Source organism: Otolemur garnettii, unplaced genomic scaffold (assembly GCF_000181295.1).
Source record: "Otolemur garnettii isolate 467f Iridium unplaced genomic scaffold, OtoGar3 scaffold00010, whole genome shotgun sequence".
NCBI classification, from domain to species: Eukaryota; Metazoa; Chordata; class Mammalia; order Primates; family Galagidae; genus Otolemur; species Otolemur garnettii.
The window spans coordinates 9,585,438-9,600,672 of NW_003852405.1; the positions used below are offsets into that span (position 1 = coordinate 9,585,438).

Sequence of the window (15,235 nt, forward strand, 5' to 3'; positions counted from 1 at the left end):
GATCTTGAGGGCTGAAGGTTCCAAAGAAATGGTATATGTGTAATTCTATCTGACTTGAAATTTTTCCTTCCTAGAGCTCTAGATGCTAAGGCTAACAGGTTCCACCTGACGGCCTATTACTCTAGGAAGCAGCCATTACAGGAATCCTGTTGTTGAATATATTTTATTTATGGGCACAAATTGTTGAATGATGCAAAACAAATTTTATTACACAAATTATTACTATAGCATTGCTTGACAAAATAAATAAGGTTAATTATTGAATGATATATTACCTTCATTTACATTCTCTTGGTTGGGGGGGTATAACTAACTTAAAAAAGTAATAAAACTACCTTAATAGTATTTGACATAAAACTTGTAACAAGAGAAAAACATTAACAAACTTGAAGAGATAATAAAATCAAAGCTTGCCTATGGATATTAAAAATAGATTCATTAATTACCACCATCGCTATTACTAGTTAATGTTTATTGATTACTTCCTCTGTGCTTGAACGACTCTTAAGCATTGTACTCGTGTTACCTCATTTGATGCTCGCAACAGCTGTGAGGTAGGCGTTATTGTTACCCTCATCCTCGTTTTAGAGGAGGAAACTGAGGCACAAAGAGACTAAGGAGCATGCCTCAGGACACATAACTGAGTAGCAGCAGGGTGGGAATCTGGACCTAGATGGTTTGACAAAACGTATGAGATCAAACAAAAGTCAGGAATGAAAAATGGGCTAGTCTCTTATTTAACAATGCATGTAATCTACACCTATCATTATAATATCTAAAATTAGTAGTTCTGGATCTTTGTTTTGGAAAATGTATCAACAATTAAGACAATTTTTACAAATACAGGAAGAAAAAAATCATGGATTAAGACATGGAAGAGAATAACAGTCCTACTGTATGTTTGGTTTAGTATTTGCTTGTGCATAGAAATGATTCATGAGTCAAATAAGGCCTAAATGTGAGAAAGTTTTGCTTTCATTATCTAATTTCCACTTTATTCCATATCATTTTCCCAAACATATTTTCCCAAGCCATAAGTATGAAGAGAACATACTTATTGTTTGTGCTTATATGTAAAAGATGACCTGATAAAAGATATAATTAATGTCAAAGTTATCTGCAAATTTCAAACTTAATTTGTGAATTATGCTTATAAGTATCTTTTTGGAAGTTCTAACTAGATAATTATCCAACAAAAAATGAAGTGAAAAGTAAAATAATCTTTTTCTTTGAAAACATCTCCGCGGTTTTGGTGTCTGTCATGGACAAATTCTGATAATAAAACAGGAATGGCTCTTGAAATCTTAAGGTGATTTCAAGGACTGTGAACATCTCTGAATTTGTTTGCATGTGAGTATATTACAACTGTCCTTGCCAGATCTGCATGGGAAAAAAATCCACCCATAAGCCAAATTCTCAGATTAGCCCTTGTTACAAACTGACAATCACCACATTTTGAACTTGATAAATAAAAAAATACTGAACAATATCAAAAGAAAATGAATTTCCATAATTAATACAAATAAAAACTTAATATGATGTTGATGTATTATGTGTGTTTCAGATCACCAAGTCAACTGTTCAACTACTTTACCAATCTCTGTAAATACTGAAGGATAATATAATTCAAGATGCCCTGCAGAGGAGGATTACTCTGGGAATTTGGTGAATTCTCTCATGTTTGGACCTCTGAAGTAAAAAACAAAGCTATTACCAAAAGTTTAATGAGGCCACAGCATTTTTTAACGTTCATATAGTCTGCTATTTAAATTATATTTTTGTGAATATAAAAATATAATTAAAAACTTCTTTTTTGGTGGAAGACAGATATCGTTCAAATTTCTTTTCCATTAAACAGTTGCTTCTGGAGATGAAGAATGATTTGGTAAAGCAGTAAGCAATACATTTTCCAAAGACACCAGAGGGTCTGTATAGTACTGTAAGGCAGGACTGAATCCCTTCTGCTGCAAATACTGGATTCGACCTTGGTCAATGAGCAATTTACAAAGATGCCCTATTTTCTTCTTTTCTTCAACAGTAAGAAGCCTAAATCAAATAAATACACACAAAACACTATTAAAATTTATGTTTATTGAAAGACTACTAAATAATGCATAATATATCAGGTGCTATGTCCCATGCTTCCAAGACACATTTTATTTATGGCTACAGTAAAAATGTGTGTATTTTAACTTATTCTAAAATAAGACTATTAAATACATGCCCACGACTAAATTGTTGGCAGTGGTCACCTAACGGAAAGTATAGCCATAATCTGTCTCCTTCAGTGCTGTGCATTACAGAAGCAGTCACTTACCCAGGCAAGCTTTCAGTGCTGTCATCTGTGATTCCACATCCTCCCTCTTCATGCTCTTCACTGTCATCGTTCGGATTATCTTTCCTCTTCGTGGTACTATCTGAGGCTTCCATAGCTGTTTTCCGCATCCCACAAGTCGCCCAACTACTCATTCGCTGGAAATAGTGGAATTCCACTGCTCCAAGGCCCAGAGCCCTGAAATACTCTTTGCCCACATAATGTCTCCAATCACACCTGTGGTGACAACAGAGTGCAATAACAATGCCAGCCACAGGGGTCCACTTCTCTGGGACATTTTTTTCATTTCCTTCCTTGGCCAAAGTGTTAATTTCTTTTTCTGTTTTATCATTCTTTATGCGTTTGGCTAAAGGTTCTTCATTTCTTTCCTCACAACTGGCAGCATAGGTTTCAACCAAACATCGTAATGCAAGATCTGCAAACACAATTATGTGGCCCCCAAACCACATCATCTTTAAAAATAAATATTTTTCACATCAATACAAACCTACTTAGCTTTATACTTATAATAATTTTACCATCAATTATCAATTTTGTTAAATTTGCCCTTTCTTACTATCCTCTCAATTTCTCTAATTGATTTATTCTGTATACAGCGTACTTCCCAATAAAAACTATGTGAAGCTTAAGAGCTACAACATGAAAAACTTTTAGTCCAGCTACCTGAATTTATCTTCATTTCTCTTATGTTAGCTGAGGAAAGAACTTGTATAGAAAGAATTTATTCACCTGCACTTAAATACCATCTTACGAAATACAAAGAAATTTAAAAAGGCAGTCCTGCTTAGGTTGATGCTAGGTCAAGATAGTCTTGAAACGTAAATTCACAACAAAAAGCAGAGAGCAGGGGGTCAGAATGCAGAAAGCAGCCTCTGTGAGCAGCAGCCTTAGTGTGTACACACACAAACACACACACACACACACTCAGCAAACATTCACTGAATGCCTTTCATCTGCAAAGCATTGAGGATGGAACAATGATTGATACAAATTTAGAGGTGGGTGCACTGCATATTAAAATGTAAAAGAATTAGTACATTTTAAAACTAAATAAATGGATTTTTTGATGATGTTGGCTACTTCCCATTGAGAATAGCTATAATGTTGACAAGATTGTAATGACCCCAAATGTAAAATCCACATTGTCTAATTAGATTGTCATTTTGTGTCTGTTCAACCAAAAACATATATATTTAAAAATTTTATGACCCGGTGGCACCTGTAGCACAGTGGGTAGGGCGCCAGCTACAAACATTGAGGCTGCCAGGTTTGAACCCAGCCTGGGCCAGCTAAAACAAAAATGACAACAACAACAACAAAAATAGCCAGGCATTGTGGCAGGCACCTGTAGGCCCAACTACTTGGGAGGTTGAGGCAAGAGAATCGCTTAAACCCAAGAGTTTGAGGTTGCTATGAGCTGTACCCAGGGTGACAGTTTGAGACTCTATCTCAAAAAAAAAATGATGACCCTAAATTGTCACAAGTATTTAATGACCTGAAATCTCAGTAGTAAGTTTAAATCAACATATAAATTTAATCCAATAAATATTAGAAACCTATTATTTAGAGAAATTCATAGCTAATGTAACATTTGATAAGCTATTTTCTGGCAAAATATATCCAGTCACTATTTTATTCATAAGTAAATGATTTTCAGAAATGTGAATAACTACAATTTTTAAAAGAATTATTTCAGAATTAGACATAGCTTTAGCAATTTATCTCTGCCCCTCCTTTAAGTGACAAAGTCATAGAGATAGAAATGGATGAGGAAAAAACTGAGATTTTCATTCCTGCCAACATGTACTGAGTTCCTGTGACATAACAAGCACTGCACTAGCATATGCCTATGCTCAAAAAATTCATAACATACTGGGAGAATCAGATAAACAAACAGATAATTAAGATATAATATTATGGCAATACTAAGGAGGCATATCTTATTCAAGAAGGCTCCTTCAGTGTGGTGACAGCAGTGCTGAAGGAGGAGTAGAAACTGACCAGTTCTACTGTTTGGGTCAGTGGGGGGGAGGGGGTAGAATTATAGGTATAGTAGAAACAATATGGTAAATGGAAAACTACACAGGGTTTGATGTTGCTGAATATAAAGACGGAGACAAGGAACGGTAAAGAGAGGAAGGCAGAAGCCAGCTTGAGGCTAGAATGTTATGTCAGAGTGTGGACTTTATTTTGCAGGGCACTGGAAACTATTAAAGGGTTTAAAGAAGGTGAAACACATTAGGTGTGTAGCAGATGGGCCTGAATATTAATATTTAAAGGACAGTTAGGGGAGGGAGACCATGAAAGAAATGGAAAGAATAGCATAGAAGTAGGGAAAGTGTGTTACAAACGAGAAGGAAACAGAATTTCAAAAAGGGTAATAAGCAACTGCAGCAGAGATGGTGGGAGGATGCAGTAGATCAAAGGGGAAAAGTGTGCAGAATGTGAGAAACGGTGGCTGTAGGCTATAATCTGGATTGGATGGGAGGAGTAAAGGAGTGTCCTCCCTTCACCCCAAGACAGAATCGGTTTAGTTCAGAAGGCTTTCAATAATATAAGGTATGAGAAAGAATAGCCATGCTTTGCTTAAACAATGCGGATACATTCTGAGCAATGCACTCAGAGGTGATTTCATTCTTGTGCAACAACACAAAGGATGTAACACTTACTTATACAAACCAACATACCCAGGCTTATACTACCACCTACTCAGGCTATATGGCACAGCATATTACTCCTAGGCTACAAACCTACACAACACGCTTCTGTACTGAATACCGCAGCTAATTTTAACACAGTGGTTAAGTATTTGTGTATCTAAACAGAAAAGTTATAGCATAAATACAGTATTATAATCTTATGGGACCACCACTGTCCATGCACTCAACTGTTGACAAAAACGTCATTATGTGCTGCAGAACTGTAGTCTGAAAACAACGAAGGACAATGTGAATATGCAGTATTTGAAGCTATTTCCAGGCAATCTGAATAATGTTTTATGGAGGGTCCAAGTTCTTCATGATGGGTAGACAGTGAAACTAGCAGCAGGCAGGATGATGATGTAACAACAGCTAACATAATATGTGCCAGACACTTTACATGTAATCTGGTAAATTATGTTAGTATTCCCATTTTATAGATGAGGTAACCAAAGTTCAGATAAGTTATCTGGCAAGGTTATGCAACAGAGCTAAAGGCTAGACTATCTGATTCCAAAGCACATGCTGTTTTTACTTTATCCTGCTAGATCTGATATACAGAAGTGGTATGACAAGATATATTTGATTTAAAAAATTAAAAAAAATTTTTTTTTGTAGAGTATGTTGCCCAGGCTGGTCTCAAACTCCTGGCCCTAAGAGATCCTCCTAGCTCAGCTTCCCAAAGTGCTAGGATTATAAGTATGACCCACTACACCTGGTCTAGACTTTTTTGGTGTAAAATTTTTTTTTTCTTTTCCCCCGTCATGCTGAAATACAATAATCTTTTTTTTTTTTTTTTTGAGACAGAGTCTCATTGTGTCGCCCTAGTTTGAGTGCTGTGACATCACAGCTCACAGCAACCTCCAACTCTTGGGCTTAAGCAACTCTCCTGCCTCAGCCTCCCAAGTAGCTGGGACTACAGGCACCCTCCACAATGCCCAGCTATTTTTTGATTGCAGTTGTCATTATTGTTTAGCAGGCCTGGGCCAGCCTCGAACTCACCAGCCTCGGTGTATGTGGCTGGCGCCCTACTCACCGAGCTACGGGCACTGAACCAGAAAGACAATAATCTTATAGTGGGATAGATTTTAAGAGTTCTTTCTAAGCAATGCCTCTAAAGAAACCAGAAGCATCTCAGGTGGAATCATGCATTTTCTATAAATGGTCTGTTTCCTTTTTCCAATTGCAATATAAACTAAAGCAATTTAAAGCCCAATATGATGTAATAGTTACATATAAAATCTTTTGTCATTCTGCAAAATGGCCAAAATGAGAAGATAAATAGGAAAGCCCTGTATTTGATACAATATAGGGCCAATGCTCCTATAAAGATTAATAAGTTGTAAACATAAGAAATCTAAAAGAGTCCATTGACATGGTTGAAACCAGGTGAAGTCAGAACTTAATGTGTTAATTTAGACATCATTATTGTGCTTACATACCTGTCGCCACACCACACAGATGCTTTCCAATTCCTACCACAGGTAGTTTTCTTTCTTTTAGCACAGGAATCTTGTCTAAAAAAAGGAAAGTAAGAATTAAGCTAGCTTCTCATGAGAGAAAGTATGTGTTTATGTAGGCTTCTGAGAAAAAGAATTGATCAGAGTCTTTGAATTGGGGGGGGTAAAAGAGACTTGAATAAAACATTCTCACTTTACAGAACTCAACATATGAAATAATAAATCCTTTAGTATTCATGACATCAATTAATATATCCAGTTAAATACAATTTATATACAAATGATGGTATACGTCTCAAGGTTGGATTAGAATTAGTGGAAGAAGCTGCTGAGATACATTTTGATGATTTTCTTTTTAAATAATCTGAAAAACTACAGGAAAAGGCCACTGAAGAGAATGATTGAGGTGTGAACACATTTGTGTATGGAACTGAGTTCCACAGCAAGAACTTATTGGTATCATTTATTTATTGAAACAGTCTTTACTCGGTTGCCCTTGGTAGAGTGCTGTAGCATCACAGCTCACAGCAACCTCAAACTCCTGGGTTCAAGTGATCCTCAGCCTCCCCAGTAGCTGGGACAATAGGCATCCACCACAACACCTTGCTAGTTTTTTCTATTTTTAGTGGTGACGGGGTCTTATTCTTGCTCAGGCTGGTTTCAAACTCCTGAGCTCAAGTGATCCACACACATTGGCCTTCCAGAATGCTAGGATTATAGGTGTAAGCCACTGTGCCAGGCCTCCTTTGGCACAATTTAAAATTATACTAAGTATCCTTTACATCTTAGCTAGGCAGAGAACTATCTCATTTTCTTTAATGGTTTTGGTAAAGTCATTTAACCACATTCAGAAGGCTAATTTATGGCATGAACAGACTCAAATTAATTTAAACAGGACAAAGAAGCTACATAAGTACACATTATCAAAACTTTTTAAATTCTTCCCTAATATAACACTTCCTTTCCTTAAATTCTTCCCTAATATAACCTTCCTTCCTTAGTTGAAAAACAACTAAGTTTCAACTCTAATTCATTTTACAATATTTTTAACGTTACATAAAACATTACATAACAATCGGGGATTAATAGTGCCCTTCTCCCTGCAGCACTGTTCTGCAGGACTGGATTTCTAAGCAACTCTCAGCGTGAAACTTATTGACGGCAGAGCAATGGAAAGTTATGCAACTTACTCAAACACAAGTGTTGAATATCGATTTGAAGTCTTTCAAACACTGAATTTTTCTTCCTGTGTTTACCATCTACCTGCACAAACAGAACATTATTGTAACAATGACTTTTTACGTTAAAAAAAGCTTTATAAAAATAAAAGATGTTTTTGTTTTCAAAATTCAGATTAAGTTTTCATCTTAGTTTTATAATAGTATTAAAAATAGAATGAATAAAAAATTAAGACTGTATATTCGTTGATAAAAACTCTAATATCACGCATTTTGTAGGTATAGAAATTTTATCAATTATTATGTATTTCCCTTACCTTTGTTATCCCTAGCATTGTATTCTTTTTAAAGAAGCTATTTTATTAATAATAGATTTTCACATGATTCAAATTCTAAAAGGGAATGTTCCTTCTGTTTTTATAGTTTTATAGTTTTTTCCCTGAGCCACACAAAGACAAATAACAGTTCATTTAAATACGTCAAAAACCAACAGAGATTCACTACTATTTATTTTCCTTTGTATTCATTTTAATGCATTTTTAATCCCATACCACTGGTTGGCAAACCAGCCCTAACAGTTTCTATGCCCTATAATGCATTTCAATCATTTCTAATAAGCGGAAACTTTAAGATGGCATATCATTATCTCTGTAAGCTCCTGGAAGTGAACTCTCCCTGAACTGTAGCATTCCAGCTAATGAAAGTAGATGTGGAAACACTATTCAAATAAACAAAAGTGCTTAGATTTTTCTTGGCATACTATTTTTGGCTCACTTCTCTTCTGACTCTCCCTATACATCACAGCAATTCTAATCTATGCCTTTGTGCCTGTAGCTTACTGATCTTTATTCGTGGCCCAGATCTCTCTAATAAGCACGAGACATATATCCATTTGTGAACTAGAAAGTTCTACTTCAACAGCAAACTGAGCACATTCGGGACTGAAATCATTATTTCTCCTTCAAACTTATCCTTCTTCTTCTTCCTCCTTTATTCCCTACCTGAAGGAATGGCAGCACTTAATCGATTAAGCCTTAAAAATGCTATCCCAAATTGTTCCTTCTCCCTCATATTCAATGATTAATAAATCACCAAGTTTTGTGCTTTCCAGCATCCTGACGTTTTTTGTACTCTTACCTTTCTCTCTATCCCAATGCAACAGCCTTAGTTCTGGCCCAGTTTTTTACTAGTATTATTGGATTCAAAGTATCTTATTAATCTTCCTACTTTAAGTATCAGACTCTTCTTACATAGTTTTAATGGTGCTGCTAGGATAAACTTTTTTTTTTTTTGAGATAGAGCCTCAAGCTGTCACCTTGGGTAGAGTGCCGTGGCATCACAGGTCACAGCAACCTCCAACTCCTGGGCTCAAGCGATTCTCCTGCCTCAGCCTCCCAAGTAGCTGGTGGGACCATAGGCGCCCACCAAAACGCTCAGCTATTTTTTGGTTGCAGCTGTCATTGTTGTTTGGTGGGCCCAGGCTGGATTCGAACCTGCCAGCTCAGGGGTATGTGGCTGGTGCCTTTGCTGCTTGTGCCACAGGAGCTGAGCCAGGATAAACTTTTTTTTTTTCTTTAAAGAGCAAGGTCTCGTTCATTCACTCAGGCTGGAGTACAATCGTCTGGTTGTAGCTCACTGTAACCTTGACCTTCTGGTCTAAAGCAATCCATCCTCCTTCCTTAGCTTCTCAAAGTACTAGGATTACAGACATAAGCCACTTCCCCCAGGTAGGATAAACTTTTAAAGACCTGTTTTTACTTGATCAACTCCTATATATTCTTCAATCTCCTCACAGGTGTCACTTCTTCCATGAAACCTGTGTGACCCACACTACACTGAGGTTGGTGCTCTACCTTCATATTCCCACAGCATTAGGTACTTATCATTATCATAACTTAGCCTACTGAACCAATTTATACAACTACTCCTATTCCCCTAGACATAAATTCTTTAAGGAAAGAACTAACTCTTATTTCTACTGTAGCCCTAAAACATAGCAGGATAAAGCCAAACTTCTTCTTCAGCATACAATACACATGTGAACTCTTCCATAGACTACCACTCCAGTCTCATTACTGCCGAACTCCACCCGGCACCATGTACTCTCCTAACAGAAATGTTCCCATGGGCATTTGGTTATGCTGTTCTTGCTTCAAGTGCTTTTCTTTTTTTTTTTTTTGCAGCAGAGCCTCAAGCTATCCCCCTGGGGAGAGTGCCATGGCATCACGCTCACAGCAACCTCCAACTCCTGGGCTCAAGCGAGTCTCCTGCCTCAGCCTCCCAAGTAGCTGGGACCATAGGCGCCCGCCACAATGCCTGGCCATTTTTTGGTTGCAGCCATCATTGTTGTTTGGCAGGCCCGGGCTGGGGATTCGAACCCTCCACCTTAGGTGTATGTGGCTGGCGCCTTAGCCGCTTGAGCCACAGGCGCCGAGCCGCTTCAAGTGCTTTTCAAACCCTCCATATAGCAAACAATTTATTTTTCAAGATTTGTCTCAAGATCATTTTTTCTGTGTAGTAGATCATTCTCCATCTTCTCCCAACAATAAAAATTGGTACATCTTCCAAGGAATGCCAACTATTCTGTGTAGACTTTAATATTTTAACATGTAACTTAGTACAAACATTTGTTTATTTGCCTGTCTCTCCTTTGTAAACATAAGAGAGCAGAGATACCTTGTCTTATTTGACATTTTTTTTTTTTTTTTGAGACAGAGCCTCAAGCTGTCCCCCTGGGTAGAGTGCCGTGGCATTACAGCTCACAGCAACCTCCAACTCCTGGGCTCAAGCAAGTCTCCTGTCTCAGACTCCTAAGTAGCTGGAACCACAGGTGCCCGCCACAGCGCCCGGCTATTTTTTGGTTGCAGCTGTCATTGTTGTTTGGCGGGCCCGGGCTGGATTCTAACCTGCCACCTTAGGTGTATGTGGCTGGCACCTTAGCCACTTGAGCCACAGGCGCCAAGCCTGACTTTTTTCACTCAACATCTACCATGGTGCTTGGCAATAACCTCAGTAATGGTTCACTGAATTAATAGTTACTGGTGAAGGTGGGAGTAGGAACCAAGACTTTTTTGTTTAGGTCTTGCTTTGTTACCCAGGCTGGAATGCAGTGTCCTTATTGTAACCTTGAACTCCTGGGCTCAAGTGACCTTCATAAAATAGCCTCTCAATAAGCTAAGAGTACAGGTGTGTTCCACCATGCTCAGCTGATTTTTTCACTTTTTAGTAGAGACAGTATCCTGTTATGTTGTCCAGGATGGTCTCAAACTCTTGGCCTCAAGCATTCCTTCCGCTGTGGCCTCCCAAAGTGCTGAGATTACAGGTGAGAATCATTATGCCCAGCTGAGGACCCAAGACTTTTTTTTTTTGAGACAGAGTCTTACTTTGTCACTCTTGGTAGAGTGCCGTAGTGTCATAGCTCACAGCAACCTCAGACGATTCTATCTGCCTACCTCAGCCTCCCAGAGTGCTGGGACTACAGGTGTGAGCCACTGTGCCCCCAGCCCTAACCCAAGACTTTTAACTCTTAGCTTGGTTCTTTCTATGTATTTTACTGTCTCTGCAAGTAATTTCAAGGACTCAGATCAACGGATTATCAAAACTTAAATTTAAAAAATCAGAATGAGAGGCCAAGATGGTAGACTAGAAGCAGTTTGCTCTTGTTGCTCTCTCAAGGAGATGATAAAAGATTATGGGTAGAGGTTCACCTGTAGGAGGACTGTCTCAGAGAGAGCACTGTCAATCACCTGAGAAGTGAACAGAGACACCCGAGGCAGGAGAGAGAAGCAAGTTAATCCACTTGGCAAGACTGAAAGGTACTATGGGAATAGGTTAGGACAGAGACCTCTGGGACTCTGTACTTCCCTAGTAGAGACTGAAATCCAAGCTGGAGGGGGCCCCCCTCCACCATAGCACTGAATTCTACATAAAGTCGTGGAAATTAAACAATCTGCTCCGAATGATCTTTGGGGAAAACAATGAAATTAAGGTGAAAATTAAGATTCCTTGTACTAAAGGCAAAGGGGACAAAAGCTTTCAAAATCTATGGGATACAGAAAAAGTAGTTCTAAGGGAAAAATTCTTAAATGCTTACAAAGGGCAGTGCCCACAGCTCAGTGGGTGAGAGTGACAGCCACATACATTGGGGCTGGCAGGTTTGAATCTGGCCTGGGGCCTGCTAAAACAGCAATGACAATTGCAACAAAAGAAATGGCAGGCATTGTGGCGGGTGCCTATAGTCCCAGCTACTTGGGAGGCTGAGGCAGGAGAATAGCTTAAGCCCAGAAGTCTGAGGTTGCTGTGAGCTGTCACACCAGGGCACTCTATCCAGGGTGACAGCTTGAGACTCTGTCTCCAAAAAAGACACAAGTATCACAAAAGTGACACTCCAACTGATACTGTAGTCATACATCATCTGTGAATGCCATAAAAACCTCTATGCAAACAAAATACAAAGCCTAGAGAAAATGGTTAATTCCATAAAACACACAACCTCTTAAGCCTGAATCAGGAAGAAACAGAATCCCAGACAGAACAATAATGAGCAGTGAGAATAAAACAGTAATAATGATAATTTAAAAAAATCTCTCCAGCACAAAAAGCCCTGGACCAGATGGATTCACAGCTCAATTCTACCAGACCGACAAAGAGGAACTGATACCTATGCTATAGAAATTATTCCATACAGAGAAGGATGGAACCCTCCCCAACTCAGCCTATGAAGCCAGTATCAGTTTGATACCAAAGCCAGGAAAGGAAATAACAAGAAAAGAAAACTAAAGACCAATACGAACATGGATTCAAAAATTCTCATCAAAATACTAGCAAACTAAACCCAAAGCACATCAAAAAGATAATTCACATGACTACCTGGGTTTCATCTCAGGGACACAAAGGTGACTTAATATATGCAAATCAACAAAGTCATTCACCACATAGACAGAAGCAAAAACTAAAACCATATGATCATTTCAACAGACGCAGAAAAAGCATTTGATAAATTTAGCACCATTTCATGAAAGAAAACCCTCAACAAACTAGGCACAGAAGGAACATAATTCAAAATTATAAAAGTCATATATTATACCAATATCATACTGAATAGGGAAAAGCTGAAAGTATTCCCCATAAGAACCGGAACAAGACAAGGGTACCCACTGTCACCACTTCTATTCAACATAATACTGCAAGTCCAAGCCAGAACAATCAGGTAAGAGGCATCAAAATTGGGAAAAAGAAGGTCAAACTATCCCTGTATGCTAATGATATGATTTTGTATCCAGAAAACTCTAAAGACTCCACCAAAAACCTCCTAGAATTGATAAGTAAATTCAGCAAAGCCTCAAGTTACAAATCAATGCACACAAATTAGTAGCATTATATATATTAATAACAGTCAAACTGAGACTCAAATCAAGGACTCAATACCATTCATAATAGCTAAAAAGAAAATAAAATAAACTAGGAATACACTTAACCAAAGAGGTGAAAGGCAAACTATGAAACATTGATGAAAGAAGCCACCAATGACACAAACAAATGGAAAAACATTACTTGCTCATTGATTGACAGAAATAAACACCATTACAATGTCCACACTGCCCAAAGAGATGTACAAATTCAACGCAATTCCCAGCAAAATACAAACATCTTACTTCATAGACTTAGAAAAACTAATCCTAAGCTTCATTTGGAACCAAAAGCACTCATAAGCAAACAAACAAGCCTCCTTCCCCGAAATCTGGAGGCATCACATCACCTGATTTCAAATTATACTACAAGACCACAGCAATAAAAATAGCATGGTATTGGTGAAAAGTAGAGACAAAGACCAATGGAACAGAATAGAGAACTCAGAAATAAAACTACAGAGCTATGATCAAATGATTTTCCACAAAGCATACGACAGCATACACTGGGGAAAGGAAGCCCTGTTCAATAAATGGTGCTGGGAAAATTGGATCACCACATAGGAAGAATGAAACAGAACTCCTATCTCTCAGCATATACAAAAATTAATTCAAGATTGATAAAAGAATTAGGTGTGACACATGAAACCATTAAAATTCTAGAAGAAAAAGCAGGAAAAAGGGCAGTGCCTATGGTTCAAGGAGTAGGGCGCTGGCCCCATATACCGGGGGTAGAGGTTCAAGCCTAGCCCTGGCCAAAACTGCAAAAAAAAAAAAAAAAAGGAAAAAGTAGGAGAAACCCTTTGATACACTGACCTATGCAAACACTTAAAACTAGGACCCCAAAGGCAATTAATTATAGCAACAATAAAAATAAACGGATCTTAATTAAATTAAAAAGTTTTCTGTACTATAAAGAAAATAATAGAGATAATAGACAATTTACTGAATGTGAGAAAAAATATGTGCAAGTTATATATCCAAAAAAAGACCAATATCTGGGAGGCGCCTGTGGCTCAGTGAGTAGGGCGCCGGCCCCATATACCAAGGGTGGCGGGTTTGAACCCAGTCCCAGCCAAACTACAACCAAAAAATAGCCAGGCATTGTGGTGGGTGCCTATAGTCCCAGCTACTCGGGAGGTTGAGGCAAGAGAATCACCTAGGCCCAAGAGCTGGAGGTTGCTGTGAGCTGTGACACCATAGTACTCTACCAAGGGCAACAAAGTAAGACCCGTCTCTTAAAAAAAATGACCAATCTCCAGAGTCCATGAGAACTCAAACAAATAAGAATGAAACAAACAATGCCATTAAGAAGATGGGAAAAGACATGAAGAGAAATTTTCAAAGACAGAAAAATGGTCTATGAATATATGAAAGTACCAGGCATAGTGGCTCATGTCTAGCCCTCTAGGAGGCCAAGACAGGAGGACTGCGTGACCTCAGGATTTCGAGACCAGCCTGAGCAAGAGTGAGATCCTGTCTCTACAAAGAATAAAAAAAAAATTAGCCAGGCATTGTGGCAGGTTCTTATAGTTCCAGCTGCTAGGGAGGCTGACACAGGAGGATTGCTTGAACCCAAGTGACTGAGGTTGCTGTGAGCTAGGCTGACACCACAGCACTCTAGCCTGGGACAACAGAGTGAGACTGTCTCAAACAAACAAACAAACAAGCAAGCAAACCACAGAAATATACATATACAAAATGCAAAAAAATTATCAATCAGGGAAATTCAAATTCAAACTTAAGATACCATCTAATCCCTCTCAGAATGGCCATTATGAAGAAGTGAACAAAGACTTCTGGTATGGATGCAGACAGACAGGAATGCCTATATACTATTAATGGGACTGCAAATTAGTATAGCCTCTATGGATAACAGCAGCGAGATTCCTCAAAGAAATAATTGTAGATCTACCATTTGATTCAGCATCCCACCGCTGGGTATCTACCCAAAAGGAAATGAAGTTATTTTATCAAAACAACCCCCTACATTTGAATGCTTATAGGAGCACAATTCACAATTGCAAAGATGTGGAATCAATCTGAGCACCCATCAATTCATGAGTGGATAAAGAAAATGTGGTGTGTGGGGTGGCGCCTGTGGCTCAAGGAGTAGGGCACCAGCCCCATATGCGGGGGGTGGCGGTTTCAAACC

The 15,235-nt window shown here is 38.5% G+C and overlaps 2 protein-coding genes across 3 annotated transcripts in view; one reads left to right on the forward strand and one right to left on the reverse strand.

Annotated features, from left to right (window-relative positions):
* LRRC39 (leucine rich repeat containing 39) overlaps positions 1-1,826 on the forward strand; it is a 30,639-nt gene extending 28,813 nt beyond the window's left edge. The window contains exon 10 of one of the 2 annotated variants that reach the window (XM_003784118.3): positions 1,565-1,822. In XM_003784118.3, coding sequence (XP_003784166.1) covers positions 1,565-1,620 — 56 coding nt within the window. In that variant the 3' untranslated portion in view covers positions 1,621-1,822. Of the gene's footprint in view, positions 1-1,564 lie in introns of both variants that reach the window. The other variant, XM_012801764.1, reaches the window with a different exon arrangement.
* The window catches only part of TRMT13 (tRNA methyltransferase 13 homolog), a 23,506-nt gene continuing 9,755 nt past the window's right edge, over positions 1,485-15,235 (reverse strand). Inside the window, exons 8-11 of the mRNA XM_003784117.3 lie at positions 7,685-7,757; positions 6,477-6,551; positions 2,318-2,750; positions 1,485-2,046 (exon numbers count right to left, since the gene is read on the reverse strand). Coding sequence (XP_003784165.1) covers positions 1,851-2,046; positions 2,318-2,750; positions 6,477-6,551; positions 7,685-7,757 — 777 coding nt within the window. The 3' untranslated portion in view covers positions 1,485-1,850. The remainder of the gene's footprint in view (positions 2,047-2,317; positions 2,751-6,476; positions 6,552-7,684; positions 7,758-15,235) is intronic.